General features: G+C 42.3%; 2 protein-coding genes and 1 long non-coding RNA gene across 13 annotated transcripts in view; 1 reads left to right on the plus strand and 2 right to left on the minus strand.

Annotated features, from left to right (window-relative positions):
- RBL1 (RB transcriptional corepressor like 1) overlaps positions 1-2,454 on the minus strand; it is a 59,726-nt gene extending 57,272 nt beyond the window's left edge. For all 4 annotated transcript variants that reach the window (XM_045885733.3, XM_054510089.2, XM_064573140.1 and 1 more), the window contains exon 1: positions 2,299-2,454. In XM_045885733.3, coding sequence (XP_045741689.1) covers positions 2,299-2,454 — 156 coding nt within the window. The remainder of the gene's footprint in view (positions 1-2,298) is intronic.
- On the plus strand, positions 1,648-8,519 carry LOC135361808 (uncharacterized). Of its 2 annotated transcripts, XR_010405834.1 has the most exons (4): positions 1,648-1,902; positions 1,993-3,882; positions 6,018-6,174; positions 8,079-8,519. It is a non-coding gene; the product is annotated as an uncharacterized LOC135361808 (long non-coding RNA). The 2 variants fall into 2 exon arrangements; XR_010405833.1 differs by having other exon boundaries at positions 1,993-6,174.
- A 6,196-nt stretch (positions 8,520-14,715) lies between these two features.
- Positions 14,716-21,777, minus strand: part of MROH8 (maestro heat like repeat family member 8) — a 60,559-nt gene continuing 53,497 nt past the window's right edge. For 2 of the 7 annotated variants that reach the window (XM_064573143.1, XM_045885736.2), the window contains 2 exons: positions 17,437-17,594; positions 14,717-15,151 (listed from right to left, as the gene is read on the minus strand). In XM_064573143.1, coding sequence (XP_064429213.1) covers positions 17,446-17,594 — 149 coding nt within the window. In that variant the 3' untranslated portion in view covers positions 14,717-15,151; positions 17,437-17,445. Of the gene's footprint in view, positions 15,152-17,436; positions 17,595-21,777 lie in introns of those variants that run through there. The other 5 variants (XR_010405836.1, XM_064573142.1, XM_064573141.1 and 2 more) reach the window with 4 other exon arrangements.

The raw sequence follows: 21,777 nt of genomic DNA on the forward strand, positions 1-21,777 counted from the left end.
ATGCTAGACCTTAGAAGTACAAAGATGGTTTCTGACCTCAAGTAATTCCAAATCTAGAGTGAAGAAAAGGAACAAATAATGGTTATCTTTAATTGTTGAGATATATGCTTTAAGAATTGAAGATAAAGTGTGAGAGAATATAGTCGAGTAACCGATTTTGAATAGAGGTCGGAGGATTCACAGAGGGAGACTTAAAATTGGTTAAATGGCGAATCACCAAAATGTAAGGGGAGAGGGAAAGGCAAGGGGGAAATGTAAGTGGAAGCTTGTCTGGTATACTGAGAGGGGTAGGAGCTGGGGAGAAGGCTTAAGAGTAGATATATGAAAATACCTACTCCAAGAGCCTTTCACCAAAACAAACCGAAGGGGGAAAAAAAAAAAGAGGAGGAAAATAAAAGACTTGGGACAGAATAAACAGTCACCAAATCTTAATTCACACATCTGTGCTTTCTAAATCAAACATTTAAGATGTCCTGATCAACTCCACCTAGTTGACTTAGTTCTTGAGACTTAGTTCTTCAATCTGCCTGTTGTAGGGAGTGAGGGAAAAGTTTCCAGGCAGAGGGAATGTCATGGAGAAAACATGCAAGTGGTTAGAAACTTGGTATATTCAAGAATTTGATGCGTGCCTGGGTGGGGCAGTTGGTTGAGCATCTGACTCCTGGTTTCCCCTCAGGTCATGATCTCAGGGTCCTGGGATCAAGTCCTGTACCTGGCTAACAGCACCGTCAGCTTGAGACTTTCTCTCTGCCCCTCCCCCCTGCGTGCTTTTTTTCTCTCTAAACAGATAAATCTTTAAAATTTTTTTGAAAGAGGTGCCTAGTTTAATGCCTTGACTACACTTTGCACTCAGTAAATGTTTATTCAATGACAGATCAAAAGAGGACTTGGGAAGTCAGAAACGCCTTCTCAGGCTTTTAAAAATTAGTTTGTTTTCATTGAGTGGCCATAATTCATAATCTCCCTCACTTTCCTATTCTTCGTTCAGCCCAGTCATGCCACCCATGGGTGCAGGTCGCTGCCCTTTATCCAGTCTACCCAGTCCTACCCCAGAGACATATAAGAGCGTCTCTTAGGGGCACCTGGGTGGCTCAGATGGTTAAGCGTCTGCCTTCAGCTCCCGTCATGATCCCAGGGTCCTGGGATCGAGCCCCGCATCAGGCTTCTGGCTGAGCGGGGAGCCTGCTTCTCCCTCTGCCTCTCCCCCTGCTCATGCTATCTCTGTGTCTCAAATGAATAAATAAAATCTTTATTAAAAAAAAAATAAGAGCGTCTCTTAGGTATTTTCCCCCTCAACACTCAACTCCAAATACCTAACTACATGACTCTGAACCCAGCAATTAATTATTTCACAGGGTGGTGAGTCAGTGAGTCCAGGCCCCTTGGATCATGCAGGAAAGCCTCTGAATTTAAGGCTACTGGAGTAGTATGCGGAAATAATCCCATCGCAATGCTACCTCTACACTGGATTCCTGTAATTAGCAGAATGACCCTGGGCAGCACAGTCCTCTGGGCCTTGACATTACTACCCGGAAAGCAGGTATCATACTGCCCTGCCACGTTCACAGGGCTGCTGGGAGGACTCCACGCGAGAATGGTTGGGGAAAAAATCCAGCAATGACGGCCTACGCTTGTTTTATTCAGAGCCAGGCGCTGCGCTAAGAATCAAGATGCTGAGACGGAGGAGGCTGGGGCTGAGCCCCACTTGCCATGGCGGCTTTCATCAAAGCGAGCAGCCCACACCTCCGCCCGCCCGGGTGACGCCGCAGGGTGGAGCGGTTCGAAGGCCCGGACTCCTCGGCCCCGCTCCACCACTAACCGCGCGCCCCTGGGCACGTAGCGTAGGCGCTCCCGTGGAACGGCGATCACAGCTCGGGGTCCCAGGGTTGTGGCGAGAACGGAGTGAGATGACATACTTAAAGGGCTGGGCGGTGGTGTCGGCACTACAATTCACTTCAGCCTTTACCATTCCGGCATTTGGTTTTTTAACAGATTTACGGGCGCTATCGTGATGTCTGCGGCGCTCGGCGGGAAGCGGGTCTGGAGTCTACGGGACCCCCGAGGGGCGTGCGACCGCGGACAAGCCGCTCCTCTTCCGGACTTCGGTTTCCCGCCTCAGAAAGAAAATGGGAAGACGGGTCTACACCCGCCCTTCCAGCTCCGCACTCGGCGGCGCCCGGCGGGGCAGCGACCCTTCCCGGTGGGGAAACTCCCACCGCCCCACAGGGTGGGGTAGGGGCGGGGCGGGGGTGGGGCCTGGCGGGGGTCGGTCCGGCCGCCCCACCTGCCGCCGCTCACCTCTAGGCTGTAGTTGCCCCGGATGGCGGTGAAGTCGTCCAGGGCTTCGGCCGCGCTCCCCTCGTCCAGGTTCAGCTCCTGGCACAGGGCCTGCAGCGCCTCCCCGGCCGCGGCGACCACCGCTGCCCCCTCAGCGTGGGGCTCGTCCTCGAACATCCCCTCAGGCCGCGGTCACAGCCCCCAGGCTCCTTTCTCCCTCCTGGGCGCGCTACCCACAACCACCCGCGCCAAAGCGCGCGAAAGTCGGTGGCTTCAGAACGACGTCTCTCCGATGGTCTGCATCCGCGGTTCTCCTCAAAAAAGTCCGTTTCTCCTCCAGGGCACTCAGTGATCTCTCTCTGGAACTGTGATTAGAAAGTGGACCTCGGTTCCAGAAAAAAACCTGGGCTTGGTCCTTGGCGGGCAGCGGTGGGCACAGCCAGCGGAGTAAGTTGGTGCGGAAGGATCGGCAGCCGCGCGCAGAGTCTGCTGGGAATTGTAGTCCATATCCTGCCTTGACGCCCGCGGCGCCACCCTGGTCTCGCCAGGTCTTTGGTTTGGGCCCGGCTGCCTACTGCGAGGTGTCCTCGGTCATCTTAGGGAGAAGCCTCCTTTGTACCACTAACCCACGGGACTGCGTTTGTCACTGCCCCGCCAAACAGTCTGACTGAGACTTGCCCCTTGAGTTAGGAGACGCAGGCAGGAACAGAAAAAAGTGTTTCTGAGACAGCGGGAGGCCTCAGGACTCTGTCCCCTGCGCCCAGTGGGTGGTCTGTGGAATGATTGTAGGGTTGGTGAGGCAAACCAGGCTTGACCTGGGCTGAAAGCTCTGCAGTAATCGGCTCCCAGGAGCCTGGGAACCATCCTGGGAAAGACCGTCATTCCAGGCTTGGGAATGGCCTGAGCATAAGCTTGAAGGCATGGAACTGGTCTCCAAACCTACCCTGCTCCACCGAAACCCCTTCTCCAGGAAGAGCCAGAGTGATCCAGAGCACGTCACCCCTTCATTCAAAATCTTTCAGTAGATTCCTCTTGCCCTTAAAATAGTATCCAAACTCCTTTTGATGGCCCACAGGGCCTCTGTGATCTGGCCTCACCTCCTTGCCCCCACCCAAGTGTATATAATAAGGTGCAGCTTCACTGCTTTGTTTTGGAACCTTGAAAATGCCAAGCTGCCAAGCTAGTTCTTGCCTCAAGGCCTTTCTCACATGCTGATCAAACGGACCCAAATACTCTATACCAACCAGGTCTTTGCTTATCTGGCTTCTCCTTGTCATTAAGTTCAAATAAATGTTACCTTCTCAGGCCCTTCCTGAGCACTAAAGTAGCTGACCCACCCCCCACAACACCCTATTTCATTGTCTTCATAACCCCATATCACTATCTGAAATTATCTTGTTTATTCACTGGCTCTTCCTACTAAAATGAGAGTTGCAAGAGAGCAGGGACCTTTTTTCCTGTTCACTGTATTAGAAGTTTAGATTAGTGCCTGGCTCATAGTTGGCACTCAGTACTTAACAAAGTATGTTTGAAAAGTTACAAAGAGCCCACTGATGCTTGGATGAGGGAAGGAGTCACCAGAGATGAAAATGAAGACAGGTCAAGGTAGGTTGCAAAGGACCTCCTATACTTCACTAAAAGCCTAGACATTATCAGTGGGGGTTTTAATGAAAGGAAATGATGAATGAGCAATAATGTTCTGGGACGGTCCCTCTGGCTACAGTGGGACACATAGATTGGATGAGGTAGAGACTAGAGGTATAGAGATGGTAGGGGCTGCTCCAGCATTGAAAGGAGCCAGTCTGGAGGGGGGTCTCTTAGAACTGAATGGGGCACTGCTAGAGAGGGAAGAGTCCCCAACAACAGAAGTTTTCATCTAGGTCAAGAGGGTGAAAGGTGATGCTGTTAACTAGAATGGGAGTAGAAGCAGAAGGATGAGATCAGTTCCAGAGCGTTGTGTTTGGGATGCCTGCAGGAAGTTTAAGAGGAGTCTGTTGGATCCTGGAAGGTAGCCCCTCTCTCCTCTCTCCTGGCAATTTCCCAGTCTTCTACATTGTCCACACTTGGAGAGGGGTGGGACTTGGGGAACCAGGTGCAAGCTGGGTCTCAAATGAGTAAAGACTCAAACTCCTCTCACCCTCCAAATTCAAAATCAAACTGAAACACCCATGTGGCACTTCCAACTCTTCTTCCTTCTAGAAGCTACTACTGCAGTTGACTTTAGGACCATCTCATTATTTTCTGGGGAGATGTTGGCACATAGTGTCTGCACAGAGACTCTCCTCCCATTAGTTTTTATTAGAGGATTGGTATGGGTAGTTGAGGGGAGGTCTATCTCCCATGCCAAGGGGTCTGTAACAGGGTTTATCATCCTTCCTCCTTTTTTCCCTGTCAGCAAAGAAAGGTCAGGATTAGTGGAGATAACATGGGTGAAATCCCTCTTGTATTGGCTCATTTGTTTTCTAATTAACCTGTGCTTATTTGAGAGGAGTAGGGACAATCTGGACATGAGGATTTGGGAATATTCAGGCAATACCTGAGGCTAAGGGAGCAGGTAGGGAGTGTGTTGGCATAAGAAGAGACTCAAGGGGAGAACCTTTAGAAACACCTACATTTCAGAGATGGGCAGAATTTGAGGAATGAATGAGTTAAACTGTCCACACAGGTATAAAAATAAAGGAGTGGTATCTCAGAGTCTGGGAAAGAAGTACTCCATGGAGCCCAACACTGCAGAGAATTCAAATAAAATTCAAACAAGACCTCATATATTATCATTCATATGTTGTTAGTGACATTTGCCAGAGCAGTTTTCTGTAGCATGGTGGGAACGAAAGCCAGATTACTGTGGCTGAGGCGTTAATGGGAGGAAGGTCAGAAAGTTGGAAGTAAGAAGTAAAAGCTTCTAAGAAGTTTGGTGGTGGAGAGGAAAAAGGAATTTTCTAGCATAGGGGAAACACAGGTATGTGAATAATCAGGGACAGGAGCAGGTGGAGAGAGACTGAAGATAAAGAGATTATTGATTTAGCCAGGCCCTGGAAAAGGTGGCCAAGCCAGGAATCCAGAGCCTGGCCTTCCTCTTGGTAGCTCCTGTCTGGAAGGTTATCATCACCTTACATCTAGATTAAACAGAACTGCTAGGTGCTCTGCTGAGTGCAAAATAGAGTAACATGCAGTAGGGAGTTGAGAGTGGTAAAGATTTAGAACAACCGTTGAGAAATATCACTTGGAAAAAAAAAAAGAAATATCACCTGGTCTGTCAAATGCAAACGTTATGGTCGGAATTTTTGGGGAGAAATAGAGTAAAACTAAGTCTGCCCCATGAGATTCTGGCTTTCATAGCTGGAACTGGACAAGATCACAAGAGTTGAGAAGCCTCAAATTTTTTGCCTCTGCCATAACTAACCAATTTCTTTTTTTTATCCAGATAGTGAACTGCAGAGGGTGATTCTGACCTTGAAACGAAACCAAGATAAAAGGAAAGAGCTCTCAGGAATTATAAACCAAACCAAACCAGAGACTCACTGCCCCATTTTTTATTTCTATAGTGGTTTGGCTTTCAGTGAGTTGCAGTATATGGACTCTAGCCCATTTCTTCTTTGCTACTGGATTTGATTCTCCTGATTCTTTTCACACTTCATGCGTACTGAGTCCTGAAAATCCTTCATTTCTTCATTCCACAAATGTTTACTGAATGCCTGCTATGTGCAAGATACTGATTCTTCCTATGCTGTCATTTTCAGATCACCCAGACTTGAACTGAGGGGTACTGCTGGCTTAAAAATGATCCAAGAACAAAAGAAGCCCCTCTCAAATGTCATCCAGCAAACAAAAACTGAGAAACATTATACATTTTCCTTCTCTTCAGGACTGGATCTAGGCTCTAACTTTGGATTTTCAGTAAGTCATATCCTGTCTGTGTAAGGCCTTCTACTTTCATTTCCTATCTTGTGATTCACCTGATCTGCAACCTTTTACATCAAATCAGTGACTTACTTTTATGACTTTTCCTTTTGCCATGTTGTAATTCTCAGAGTCTCCTGAATTGAAGTATTAGGAAGTACAGGCTTGGCATTGAGGCCAAGATAAAAGGAAAATACTCTTATGTTCCCTTATTTCCCTTATGAAATAAAGCATTATTTAAGCAGTATTACCCCCCCCCCCTTTTGGAGTGTAACTAAACTATGTCTTTGGTTTTCAATAAATAATACTGCCATAGTCACCAACCTCCCCCTACCACCCGCCCCCAAACCAGCCCATGGTTTCCTCTTAATCACTGACTCCTCAGCTCCTTCATCCTCTACAGCTAGTCACTAAATCTTGTGGATTCCTCCTCCACCAGGTTTCTAGTTATCTTTCAACATTTTATGTTTTCTCTTCCAATCCATCTTATATTTAGTTACTAGACTAGTTTTTCCTCAAACAGCATTTATATCATGTCACTTTCTTTCTCAGAAACCTTCAGGGGTTCACACTATTACAACTGAATCAGATTTAGGCAGCTCAGCATCAAGGACACGTCTGTCAGATCCAGCTTCCCCTGCATGCTTTTTTTTTCTTTCATCAATATGCTATCCCTACTTTTTTATCAGGGTTCATGTTGGTTTTTATTTTTTCTTATTATCCAGTGGTATGCCCATTTAACACTAAACTGAATTTCGAATAGAAAAGTATGGGTAGTGAAACATTTACTCTGCCTTTCCTTTCTGATCCAGCTACATCCTAAAGGTTGTTTCTATTTTCATTCCATTGTGTGATAGGCTCTTTAATTAGCCTCCCTGTTGTGGTGTAATATTTCAGAGTTTCCCAGAGCATGCGTCCGGAGCCTGATTAAGGCCTTTAGAGGCTCCAAAAATAAAAAGATTATAGTGCACACCCTCCCAAATGTAATTTAAAATATAAACAATTCTAAACCACAGAGTAAGTGTAAGAAAGTGCAACAAAGTTCTGGTTGCTTTTCCCAGCATGGCTATTTCATTTTGAAATTCTTTCAAAAACATTTTTTTTTTTTAATCCCTCATCTTTGCTATGCCTAAGCAGGTACTTGGTGTGCACAGGTTCCTCTAATGAAAAACCACTCATCTAACCTTCTAACTGTCAAAAAAAGCAGTTGATAGTTGTGGGGGAGGGGCTAGACCTGACCTCATCATTCTTACTGTTCTTGGTCCTCAAAAGAAACACTAAAGTGGTGGTCCTTGAGCGGGGTCCCTACCAGGAAAGTAATGCCAGTCCTACTCACAAGGACAATTAAGTGATTTTTGCTCCTCTTCCTTTACACTTTGGGGAAATCAGGCCCTGAAAAGCCCATTTTAACTTAAAAATGTAATTCTAAGGACTTTATTCATAAAAATCTATACCTACGGCACTCAATTTGGTCACAGGAAGATATTTCAGGATAGCATTTTCTTTTAAGTTTTCCTTTAACAGATTGTACTGACACAGACATAATTCTACCTAGGACCAAAACTTATGATCATTTTTGTTTCCTGAATCCATACATACCTGGATTAATCCTGCTCCCGCTTTTAAAAAGGAGAGAGGGAGACAAGCCATAAGTGACTCTTAACAATAGAGAACAAACTGAGGGTTGATGGAAGGAGGTGGGTGGGAGATGGGCTAGACAGGTGATGAGTATTAAAGAGGACACTTGTTGTGATGAACACTGGGTGTTGTATGTAAGTGATGGATCACTGAATTCTACTCCACAAACCAATATTGCACTATATGTTAACTAACAAAATTTAAATTAAAAAAAAAGAAAAGAAAATGGTCTATGAATGACATTCTTTTTTTTTTTTTTTAAGATTTTTTTAATTTATTTGACAGAGAGAGATACAGCAAGAGAGGGAACACAAGCAGCGGGAGTGGGAGAGGGAGAAGCAGGCTTCCCGCGGAGCAGAGAGCCCGATGCAGGGCTCAATCCCAGGACCCTGGGATCATGACCTGAGCCGAAGGCAGACGCTTAACAACTGAGCCACCCAGGCGCCCCTATGAATGACATTCTTAAATAAAGTTGTCATCCACCTCTGGAAAAAAAAGTCTCTGCTCCCCCTTAATCCCAGGAAGGATGGAAAACTGAACATTGTTAGCTAAAAACCACCCCAGATACTAGCCCTAAGCAGAAGATTCTGGTGGAAAAGTCAAACCTGTATAAGAAAGATGTATGTAACACTCAAAGACAGCAATAGCAAACAGTCTTGGTGAGATTATTTCTGTTGCTTTTTTCCTCATTTCAATTTCCTCATTCAGTTTAGAAAGACTGATATTTTCCTTCTTTGAAATAGCTAAGGCTGTTCCTTACGGAACTAGTAAAGAAAGTAGAGAATTAGAATCAAGAGACATGAGTTTAAGTCCTAGCTAATTTTATGCCCTCTGGCAAGTTCTTTAACCTTTCTGAGCCTGTTTCCTCATCTGTAAAATGGCAGTAACAATAATGTCTAAATTACACAACTAATATGAGGGAAAAATTTATGTGACACTTCCATACAAATAACAATTATAAATTACTATTTCTTCACTGTTTTCCTACTGCACCAGAATCAACCGACTCTAATCTTTATTTCCACATCTTAAAACATGTTATCCTCGTCAGTGTAGCTGATTCTTTTTTTTTAAAAGATTTTATTTATTTATTTGAGAGAGAGAGAGTACAAGAGGGGGGAGGGTCAGAGGGAAAAGCCCACTCCCTGGTGAGCGGGGAGCCTGCTGTGGGGCTCAATCCCTGGGACTCGGGGATCATGACCTGAGCCAAAGGTGCTTAACTGACTGAGCCACCCAGGTGCCCCAGTATAGCTGATTCTTAAATGCATGAATTTATATTGAATAATTGAGATTAGGAATGCGTCCATTTAGAGCAAACAGACTAAAGATTATATATACACATGCATCCATATACAATATCTCTGGAAGGATACATAAGATACTGGAAACTTAGTTACTTAAAGGAAGAGGAATTCAATAGTGGTGAGATAGGAACAAGGAAATTTACCTTTTACTGTGTATCTTTGGTATCTTTTGAACTTTGTACTTACTCCAAAGATCACCCTAATAAATAAATGTATGCTATAAAATAAAGGAAACAGAGTGTCATGTATGTATGCTATGATACTTAAGATATTTTTTATTACCTGTTTTTATTGATTAGCTGTTAATTAAAAATTGCACCCAAGAACTTCTAGGCATTTTGTCATTTCAGAAATGACTTTTCTCTATTTGATTTCAAAAAATAAATAAGATGCAGGAATAGAGAATCATGAGTTAATTTCCATATACAATCACACTATTATTGCTATGGCCCTGAAGTTTGAAATGCAACAGGCAAAAGCAAAAATCCATGTAGTTAGACCATTTCAGATGCTAACTGAATTTGTGACTAAAGTAACAAAGCAAAGGCTAATTTCCTCAATATATAAAAGTTCCTATGAATCAACATGAAAAAGACTAACAAACATCTTCAGAATGAGGAAAGGATTTGAATACTTAGAAAAGGAAATAACATAGCATTTAAGACAGGAAAAGGTGCTCACCCTTTCTAATAAGAAAAAAAAATGCAAACTTAAACCACTGAAAAAAACATTTTTTTAACCTATCCAGTTGTCAAAAATCCAAAAGTTTAAAAATGCTTTAGTGACTCCCCATTTCAGAGTTATGGCCTATAAGTCACAGGGAATTTGGATCTGGTCCCTTATATAACTTCATTTCCCTCTGCCTTCCTTTGCTTTTTCATCCCTCCCTAGTCATCCTGGCCTTGTGCTTCCTGGAATACCCTAGGCAACCCTAGTGCCTTATGACTTTTGTAATGCCTATTCTCTTTTCCAATAATAATTTTTCCCCAGGTCTGCAGAGTTAACTCCCTCACTTCCTTCAAGTCTGCTCAGATATCACCCCAATGAAACCTAGAGCCACCACACTCTTGATTCCTTAGACCCTGATCATTTTTCCAGAACATATTCCAGCTTCTAACATACTATATGATTTTATGTTTATTTATACTATTTATTATTATACATTATATTGTTTTTCTCCTCTGCTAGAATATAAACTCCACTAGGGCAGGGATTTTGGCTTATTTTATTCATTGATGTGTCCTAATCACCTAGAACAATGCCTGAACCCATAGCAAGAATCCAATAAATATTTGTAGAGTGAATATCATATTGTGCTGGCAAGGGTGTAGGGAGAAAAGCAAGCTCTTACATCACTGGGAGGTAACTGTTACTACCTCCGTGGAAGTCATTTGGCAATATTTTAATTTGAAACGACAAATGACATATCCTTCAACCTGGCAATTCAACTTTTAGGATTTTCTTCTAAAGACATACTTGACCCTGTGTGAAATACATATGTTTTTGTAGTTACTGTAGTATTGTTTGTGCCAAAGATTGGAAATTACCTAAGTGTCCTTTATTATAAAAATACAATGAAATACTGGGCAGGAATAAAGAATGAGGAAACACTTTTTGGAGTAATATAGAAAAATCTCAAAGATATTAAGGAGGAAAAGTGCAAGGTGTAGAAAGTGCAAGGTGTATAGAATACTATAATTTGTGAAAAAAGCAGGGAAGAGAATACACATATTTACTCATAAATGCATAATTATATCTTGGAAATAAAAGAAACTGGTAGCATGGTACCTTCAGGGAGGTGAAGTGGATGGCTGGGAATATTTTGTAACTTTTGAATTTTGAACACATATGCATTACCACTTTAATAAATCTATAATAAACCAAGAAAAACAAAAATGTTTTTTCTTTTTTTTTAAGATTTTATTTATTTATTTGACAGAGAGAAACACAGCGAGAGAGGGAACACAAGCAGGGGGAGTGGGAGAGGGAGAAGCAGGCTTCCCAAGGAGCAGGAAGCCCGATGGTGGGGCTGGATCCCAGGATCCTGGGATCATGACCTGGGCCGAAGGCAGACACTTAAAGACTGAGCCATCCAGGTGCCCCCCAAAATGTTTTCTGAACGTCTCTCTTTGTACACACTATTTTAATTCCAAATAAATCCTGATTTAATATTCTGATTATTAAAGTGTTGAGGTACAGGGTTTTCACATAAGGAATCATGCAGAAGTAAGTATCTTGAGATTATTTTCAGATGTGGTCACTTACTGATTCTGTTTCAAGGCAAAACCACTTAACTTATGTCTATTTCATGTGTGTGTGTGTGTTTTAAAAATTTTATTTATTTATTTGAGAGAGTGAGTGAGCGAGAGAGCACAAGCAGGGGGAGGGGCAGAAGGAGAGGGAGGAGCAGGCTCCCCGCTGAGCAGGGAGCCCAATGCAGGGCTTGATCCCAGGACCCCGGGATCATGACCTGAGCCAAAGGCAGGGACTCAACCAACTGAACTTAGGTGCTCCTTTGTGTGTATGTGTGTTTTAAGTAGGCTCCACCACCCAACATTGGGCTTGAACTCACGACCCTCAGATCAAGAGTCAGATGCTCTACAGACTGAGCCAGCCAGGGACCCCAATCTATTTCATGTTTTTATTTCACTTTTGGTGGTGACAAGGCCTGGGCGGTATTATGATATTAATATTTCAAACATCTTAAGAGGTTCTTTCAACGACCAGAACGCTATAACAATTTCATTAATTGTTAAGTAGCAAAAAGTTCTTAAGTTCTGAATTAAAAGACCCCTTTATAACTTTTTAAATGCCATTTTTAATTATTTTAATAATTCAGTTGATGAAAATAGTTTTGCAAAGGACTTTTAGCTTAGAAATCTGAAAAAAGAAAAAAATTCTAACAAGATTATTTAAAGCTCTAAAACAGGGTACCACAAAGGAAGTTGTAGAAATATGTTTGGCTCAATGCCTATTTGAGGAAAAAAATTTTTTTTTAATGCAGTGGGATTGGTTAGCCAGACTTTATAATTCTGTGGGCTCTTAAACTGAAATGATAATCTGGGCAGTAATAGAACACAAAATTTTTTTTTGAAATCACCAAGGCTTATTGCAGAGGAAAAGCCTGTCTTTCCTAGAAAAATAAATTTCTTTAATTTTAAGGTCAGAATACTTGAACTGCCTACAAATTCTTTTCCTTTTTAGTGTCCTGCCCTTTTTGCCACAAAAGTGATTTCCTAAGATCATCTGATACACAACCAAGAGTTTAAGTCAGCAGGATTTAGTAGGTTTGATTTGGTTGGTGGGTGGTTGAAAGACAAAAGTTTGGGGCGCCTGGGTGGCTCAGTTGTTAAGCATCTGCCTTCAGCTCAGGTCATGATCCCAGGGTCCTGGGATCGAGCCCCACATCGGGCTCCCTGCTCAGCAGGAAGCCTGCTTCTCCCTCTCTCACTCCCCCTGCTTGTGTTCCCTCTCTCGCTATATCTCTCTCTGTAAAATAAATAAAATCTTTAAAAAAAAAAAAAAGAAAGAAAGACAAAAGTTTGGGAGATACACTCTTGTATGGAGTAAGTAGAACTGTGACCTCTTGTATATACTTGAGTGACTGGAGAGACAGATTCTTTGACTGTGGTCTTCTGAAGTGGTCTGGGGCAAGATTTCACTGAAAACCAGTATCTGAGGGGCCAATAAGACTGGACTCTATGTTTGATATATCTTCTACACCGTCTCAACTTTCTACCTTTTGTCTCATTCACAGGTTGGCATCCTTTCTAGATTCTCGGCTCCATCTCCTTTGTAACCTCCTCCCATATCTCTACTCCCTTTAAAAATGTCCCTTGCTATATTCACACCACCATCTCTGTTAAAAGAAAAGGGGGGGGGGAAGGAGGGAGTGACAGCTCCCTCATAAAGATTCTTTGGTATCCATAGGAACCATTTTAAACCAGTGACATCTTCCTTGGACATCAGACTATAAACTCTACAGGGTGAGAGAAAGTATAGAAGACATCACTAAATCATTCAGTAACTGGCACTCAGTCATGTTCTGTGGTGGGAAGTCATCACTATTGTTCAGGAAGAATAGAATCCATCACTTCCTCTGTGTTTTGTGTAACAGAAGGCAGTTGTTAATTACCCTTTCTAATCCTTTTCCTCTGCTGTTTTCTGACAAGGGTTTGGGAAGAGGTAGGGAAAGCAATTGATATGATATGGTTTCTGGGATGACAAGAAAGTCTCTGTTCCCCACCATCACCTCCAGCCTCATTTCCAAATATCTCCTCTCTCCATTCTGCTCAGTAATGCCTAACATTTCTCAATTAGAGATTCATGAATTTGGCTTAAGAGCTCTACCTTTTTGGGTGCTTGGGTGGCTTGGTTGGTTAAGCGTCTGCCTTTGGCTCAGGTCCTGATCTTGGGGTCCTGGGATTGAGTCCCACGTTGGGCTCCCTGCTCAGTGGGGAGTCTCCTTCTCCCTCTCCCTCTATCCCTCCCTCTGCTTGTACTCTCTTGCTCTCTCTCTCTCAAATAAATAAATAAAATCTTAGGACACCTGGGTGGCTCAGTCGGTTAAGCATCTGCCTTCGGCTCAGGTCATGATCCCAGGGTCCTGGGATCCAGTCCCGAATCGGGGTCCTGGGATCCAGTCCTGAATTGGGCTCCTTGCTCAGCAGGGAGCATGCTTCTCCCTCTCCCTACTGCTCCCCCTGCTTGTGCGCTCTCTCTCTATGATAAATAAATAAAATCTTTAAAAAATAAATAAATAAAATCTTAAAAAAAAGGAGAGAGAGCTCTACCTTGTTAAAAAGCAAACATCCCTGGAAGAGTTAAGATCATTAAAACTTGCATTATTAATCATTTCCACCATAACAACCAGTTCATTAGATCCTTTCCTGAGAGGGATAGAAAAAGGATAGAAAAGGAGCTTGGAGACAGGAAGGAGGGGGAAGCTGTGAGGGGAGAGAGATTTTACAATTTTATCTAGTGCATGTTTACTTGCCTGGGTTGATGTCTAGGAGATCCTGCCCTTCCCCCAATCCCACCTTTTACTTACATGATAGTTTAATCTTTCAATAAGAAAAAAAAAGTAATTTTTTTTAAAGATTTTATTTATTTATTTAACAGAGAGAGACACAATGAGAGAGGGAAAACAAGCAGGGGGAGTGAGAGAAGGAGAAGCAGGCTTCCCACAAAGCAGGGAGCCCGAAGCAGGGCTTGATCCCAGGACCCTGGGATCATGACCTGAGCCAAAGGCAGACGCTTAACGACTGAGCCACCCAGGCGCCCCCCCCAAAAAAGTAATTTCTTATAAGTATGTATTTCAGTATAAGGAAGTAAAGCAATATTCAGAGTAAAGGTGGCGCCTGGGTGGCTCAGTCGTTAAGCGTCTGCCTTCAGCTCAGGTCATGATCCCAGGGTCCTGGGATCGAGCCCCACATCGGGCTCCCTGCTCAGCGGGAAGCCTGCTTCTCCCTCTCCCACTCTCCCTGCTTGTGTTCCCTCTCTCTCTGTCTCTCTCTCTGTCAAATAAATAAATAAAATCTTTAAAAAAAAAATATTCAGAGTAAAAAAAAGTAAGAATCTAAAATAATAAAGACATGGCTGGGCCAGTAATCGATAATGAATAATACCTTTTAATAGTATATGATGAAAATAAAACTGAAATGATATTCAATTATATTGAACTTTTAACATATTATAACACAAATTAAGTCCAGAAATTTTTGTTGTGTATATTTTAAAAATTCTATAAAAACACAAACTTATGTCTGAGGAGAGCCTTGTAAGAAAATAATGGAGATATTCGGAATTAAAGGACTTGTTAATGTAATCAGCATTAAGTACTTCTTCAGCCTTTCCCAAACTGCTGAGGTAGTAAAAAGCAGACCTCTGCTTCTTCTTCTTCTTCTTTTTTTTTAAGTAATCTCTATGTCCAACGTTAGGCTTGAACTTATGACTCCGAGATCGAATTGGATGTTCCACCAACTGGCGAAGCCAGGCGCCCCAGACCTCTGTTTCTTAATGGATGCTTCTCTCTGTGAATTTTAACCCAATGAAACATAAATAAAATAAGTATTGTACTTGCCCCTCCCTGTTGGTGGTATTACTCAGAAAATAAAAATCTGCCTGGAAGGAAAGGGACTCTGGCATAAATATGAGTGAAGAGAAAGGATTCTTTCAAACTCTAACATGTCTCTGGTGATCTAAACCACATCCTAAACCTAGAGGTCTGTTCATTGCTGTGAGACAGGGTAGTACATGAGATCAAACCCAGGATTCAAACAATATTCCTCAAGAATAACCACCAGCTTTTGTCTTAAGTCCACTCCTCTACAGTGTTCGATGCACATTCTATCCTTTTGAAAAATGAAGTATGCTAACTTAGTGTTTATTATTTGAGGCTCAATATCACTTTACACCATTTTTTGGGGGGGTACATGAATTTGGGGTACGAGTTCAGCAACTGGGATTCATGGTAGAGTAGTTCTGCATTTATTGACAGTAGAGGAACAGAGCAGATGAAAAAAGGGCAGAGCAGACGAGCCAAGGGTGTAGACTTTGCATCCAGACTCTCGAGTTTGAATCCTGGCATTTACTAGTTATGTGACTTCGGGCAAGTCACTTTCATCTTCCGTCCCTCAGCTTTCCCATGTGTAAAATGGAGAGAATCATACATGGTGTGGTTGAGGATTAAAAGAGTTAATCATATAATGTACTTAGAGTCTGGCTCATTGTAAACATTCGGTGTTAGTCATTCTTACTGAATAATCCACAAAATGGATAGTTCAAAAGTGGAGAGTGAAGGTGGTTTAATGCAGCGAGACCAAGGAGAAACAAGCGCTGTGGGTAACTCAAACGTGCTCAGTGCACTGAAGTTTAGCATCCAGCGGCCATCCTCCAGGTGTCCTTTTGGCTCTGCTCAAGGGTGAAGATTTAATTCAGCCTGCAAGTAGCTCAAAACTCCTGACTGCTAGCCTCATATATGAACGCCTCTCTTGGGCAGGGTTCCTCTTGAGGTCACACATAGCATGCTGTGACAACCCCTAAAACAAACCCAACTCACCATTAATCATAAAGAAATTTGTAAAGATGTCTTGGCAGAGGGCTGGGGGTGAAAGGTGAAAATCTGGGGGGCAGGGTGGTAAGGATTCATGTTGCTCACTTTACAACAAAAACTTCACGCAATTCACCATTGGATGTGTCTATTTTTCACGTGCCAGTTGACTCATTTCCTCTCTTTTCTCATACTACCTCCTAGAGGCCTCTCCATTGCTCTAGACAGTTCAGCTGTGGTTCTCCACTTACGTTCCTCAAGCAAACAAGAGCCTGGGAAGTAAACCAATAGTGACCATTTCTAATTAATCTGGTACACCTCTTGGGGGTTCCCACCCTTCTACATGCAGCTTATCAAATTATTCACCCAACACAAACTAATCTCTTTTTTGGGACACTTCTTGAAAATTTTCTCCATTTATGCTTAAAGCAGATGGTGGGTGCTCAACAAACAATAGCTCCCATCCGGGAGCCACTTGAGCATCTGACAGTAGTTGTAGGAGAGACCATCAGGAAAATGAAAAGGGGAAGGAAGGAGTGGAAATCTTGCATAACTGGGGTAGATTCAGTATTATATTACTTCAGAAATTTTTTCTTGCTTGAAGGTTTTTAAGGGAAAGAGAAAGGAGGAGAAAGGTCACAAGGATTTTATAAAAATACACCAGTAATATCAAACTAAGAATTGGTTGTTACCTTATTCCTAAGATTGTTGACAAGTAGATGGGGCTTTGACGAAAGACCCAACAGTACTAACATTGCAATATTAACATTTATTTAGAATCTCTTTTGAAGCTGTGCCAGACCTGTTTATCAAGACTGTAACTTCATGGAAGTTCTGGCATGCCTCAAAAACTCAGCAGAATTTTGCTATTTCTGCAAATTTAAAGAGCTGCCTTCCCTTATATATTCTAATTCCTTTTTTTAAAGATTTTATTTGTCAGAGAGAGAGAGGGAGAGAACAAGCAGGGGGAGCGCCAGGCAGAGGGAGAAGCAGACTCTCTACTGAGCAGGGAGCCCGACGTGGGGCTCGATCCCAGGACCCTGGGATCATGACCTGAGCCAAAGGCAGACACTTAACCAACTGAGCTTCCCTGGTTCCCCTATATTCTAATTCCTTAAAGGTTTTGACAGCAAAAATTATGTTCTGAGGTAATTAAATGGGTGGAGGTAGCTTCAGGCTGGCATTGCTTTAAGTCTGAAAAAAAAAAAGGGGCACTATTGTTTTTGTGGTTTCTGAAAGAATTAGTTTTTACTCGATGTTACTTGCCTTGCATTTCTAAGTAGGAAGACATCTGATGAGGTTCCTCAGCCCACAAACGGACTGCCTGGGATCTGGTTCAGCCCCCACCTTCTGCACTCGGAAGAGAGCCCGAGAGGCGATGATGCGCAGAGAGGGCTCAGGATCACCCAGCAGATCTCTCAGATCTAAATGGCCAGAAAACCCAGGTTGGAACTGAAGGTCTATGAAAATGATCACTGGTCCACACACCAAAAAGCCAACAAGCCTGCAGCAGCTGTGATAAAGGACTAACTTCTTCTAAGACTCTATCTGAAAGTTATACATTTGTAGATCAATTCCAATTTTGACCTGTGAAACTTATTCATTTTTGAATTGCCAAATAGTTTACTCCTTTACAATAACCACACTGCCAAGTAGTCCCCCTAAAGTCAAATTATCTGTACTTGTCAAGCCATGTCTAAGACTGCTGATTTCTAAGTTCCTGTGTTGGTCCTAGAGGCTACTCTTAAGTTGTTATTCCTTTTGAGCTTTTTCTTAAATTTTTTTAGTTTTTATGTTTCTTTGTGCAAAATAAATACACGTTCATTGTGTAGAAAATTTAGATAACATATAAGCACTAGAAGAAAATCAGTTACCCATAATTCGACCACCAGAGAAAACCACTGTTACGTTTCTGTTTCTTTTTTATATTCAGTTACACATGTGTGCCTTTTTGTTCAAGTGGAACCACATTATACATATTATCTAATAATTTTTTATTTAATATTGCATCATCACTTATCCAAGTCATTAAAATTTTTTTCTGTAATATATTTCATAGCTTTGGGGTGCCTGGCTGGCTTAGTCAGTAGAGCATGCAACTCTTCATCTTGGGGTTGTGAGTTCGAGCCCCACATTGGGCATAGAGATTATACTTTTATTTTATTTTATTTATTTATTTATTTTTTAAAAAGATTTTATTTATTTATTTGACAGAGAGAGACACAACGAGAGAGGGAACACAAGCAAGGAGAGAGGGAGAGGGAGAAGCAGACTCCCCGCTGAGCACAGAGCCCAACATGGGGCACGATCCCAGGACCCTGGGATCATGACCTGAACCGAAGGCAGACACCTAACGACTGAGCCACCCAGGCGCCCCTATTTTATTTTTTTAAAAGATTTTATTTATTTAATTGACACAGAGAGAGAGAGACAGCGAGAGAGGGAACACAAGCAGGGGGAGAGGGAGAGGGAGAAGCAGGCTTCCCGCGGAGCAGAGAGCCCGATGTGGTACTCGATCCCAGGACCCTGTGATCATGACCTGAGCCGAAGGCAGTTGCTTAACCAACTGAGCCACCCAGGCGCCCCAAGGTTATACTTTAAAAAAAATATTTTTCATGGCTTCCTATGATTCTATAATATGGATATGCAATAATTTATGAAACTAATTGCTTAGTATTTCTAATCTTGGATGTTTTCCATTTTTGCTATTTTAAATAATGCTGGAATGAACATTCCTGTATCTATTTCTGCTTCTTTTCTTTTTTTTTTTTAAAGATTTTATTTATTTATTTGAGAGAGAGAATGAGATAGAGAGAGAGAGCATGAGACGGGGGAGGGTCAGAGGGAGAAGCAGACTCCCTGCCAAGCAGGGAGCCCGATGCGGGACTCGATCCTGGGACTCCAGGATCATGACCTGAGCCGAAGGCAGTTGCTTAACCAACTGAGCCACCCAGGCGCCCTATTTCTGCTTATTTTCATAGGATAAATTCTTAGCAGTGAGATTGATAAGTCAAAGTATATATTTACTTAAAGGGTTTGATACATATTGCCAAACTTCCCTATAAAAATGGTGTATCAATCTATGCTCATACCAGCACAATGTATGATAATGTCAGTTTTCAGGTGCCTGGCTGGCTGAGTCAGAAGAGCATGTGACTCTTGATCTCAGGGTTGTGAGTTCAAGCCCACACTGGATGTAGAGATTACTAGAAAAAATAAATAAACTTTATTTTTTATTTTTTAATAATAAATAAACTTAAAAAAAAAGATAATGTCAGCTTTCCCTTAACATATTTATGTTGATTAATTAGAAGTCTTTGCCATTTTGACAGAAAAAGGTCATACTGGTATCTCATCATTGCTTTGTTTTATAAGCTTTATAAAATTATTTTTATTTTATTTTTAAAAGATTTTATTTATTTATTTATTTGAGAGAGAGAGAGAATGTGAACAGGAGGAGGAGCAGAGGGAGAAGTGGACTTCCCCACTGAGCAGGGAGACCGATGCGGAACTCGATCCCAGGGACCTGAGCCGAAGGCAGATGCTTAACTGACCGAGACACCCAGACACCCCCAAACATTTTTTTTAAGATTTTATTTATTTATTTGAGAGAGAGAGAGAGAGAGCGCATGTGCGTGCACAATTCGGGGGAGGGGCAGATGTGGAGGGAGAGGGAGAGAATCTCAAGCAGACTCTGTGCCAAGCACAGAGCCCCATGTGGGGTTCCATCTCACAACCCCAAGATCACAACCTGAGCAGAAACCAAGAGTTAGACGCCCAACTGACTAAGCTACCCAGATGCCCCTGTTGCACAAACTTTTGATTACTAGTAATATGAATATTTTTTCATATATTTATTGGCCATTCATCTTCTATGAACTGCTTATACTGTTTGCCACTTTTCTTTTGAGATCTATTGATTTGTTTAAAGGATACGAACCCTTTATCATATTGCAAATATATCCCCCCAATTTTTTTTTAAAGATTTAATTTATTTATTTGAGAGAGAGAATGAGATAGAGAGAGCATGAGAGGGGGAGGGTCAGAGGGAGAACCAGACTCCCCGCTGAGCAGGGAGCCCGATGCGGGACTCAATCCCGAGACTCCAGGATCATGACCTGAGCCGAAGGCAGTTGCTTAACCAACTGAGCCACCCAGGCGCCCATATATCCCCCAAATTTTTGTTTAGTTTTCAGTTTTGTCTGTTTTTTTTCAAAGTTGATTTAAAAAATTTTTAGATAGATAATCTATCATTCTTTTACTTTATGGATCTGTCTTTGGTATCATACTTAGATAAAGCTCTCCTTTTTTAATTTTTTAAAATTTTTATTTATTTTTTTAAGATTTTACTTATTTATTTGACAGAGAGAGAGAGACAGCGAGAGAGGGAACACAAGCAGGGGGAGTGGGAGAGGGAGAAGCAGGCTCCCCGCTGAGCAGGGAGCCCAATGCGGGGCTCGATCCCAGGACCCTGGGATCTTGACCTGAGCTGAAGGCAGACGCTTAATGACTGAGCCACCCAGGCGCCCCTCTCCTTTTTTAAAAGTTTTATTTATTTAAGTAATCTGTATACCCAGTGTGGGGCTCAAACTCATGACCCCAAGATCAAGAGTCATATGCTTTACCCACTGAGGCAGCCAGGTGCCCCTAGTTAAGGCTTTGTTTTTAATTTCCAATTTTCCAAGGTCTCGAAAATGCTCAGGGCCTCTTTATAGTTTAAAGCTTTTTATTTCTTTTGTAAAATTTTGTTTTTTTAAAAAGATTTTATTTATTTATTTGACAGAGAAAGACACAGCAAGAGAGGGAACACAAGCAGGGGGAGTGGGAGAGGGAGAAGCAGGCTTCCCGCGGAGCAGGGAGCCCGATGCGGGGCTCGATCCCAGGACCCTGAGATCATGACCTGAGCCGAAGGCAGACGCTTAACGACTGAGCCACCCAGGTGCCCCTTATTTTTAATTTTTAAAAAGATTTTATCTATTTGAGAGAGAGAGCAATTGAGCACAAGCGGGGGTGGGGTAGAGGGAGAGGGACAAGCAGATTCCCCGCTGAGCAGGGAACCTGATGTAGGGGCTTGATCCCAGAACCCTGAAATCATGACCTGAGCCAAAGGCAGACACAACTGACTGAGCCAGCCAGGCGCCCCTAAAGATTATATTTTTAAGTAATCTCTACACCCAATATGGGGCTCGAACTCACAACCCTGAAATCAATGGTTGCATGCTTCATCAACTGAGCCAACCAGGTGCCCCTGAAGCTTTTTAATTCTTAAGTAGCATTTTAACCTGTAAATTCATGTTTATTTCCAAAATGGAATGCTATTTTAATTTCTTTCAGTTCTTGCATTAAGATCTATCTGTTTCACAGAATACATGAAGGAGCAAATACCAGTTTTGGAATCTACAGGAATGGAAACTTATTTTGTCATGAAGGCAGTTTAAATTCATATTTAAAATTTTGTTATTTTTGTTTAAATTTAGCTTAAAAATTACCTGCATTAAGTGACATAAATTTGTTCAAAAAAGAGTGCTAGAACACCCTATTCTAAGACAGATAAGCCACTGTTAGGGAAGGAAGAGGGTAGGATTATTCCATTAGGTTGAACCACAT

Source organism: Mirounga angustirostris, unplaced genomic scaffold, assembly GCF_029215605.1.
Source record: "Mirounga angustirostris isolate CCGP_5_RB_7025 unplaced genomic scaffold, mMirAng1.0.hap1 SCAF_10, whole genome shotgun sequence".
Classification (NCBI taxonomy): Eukaryota; Metazoa; Chordata; class Mammalia; order Carnivora; family Phocidae; genus Mirounga; species Mirounga angustirostris.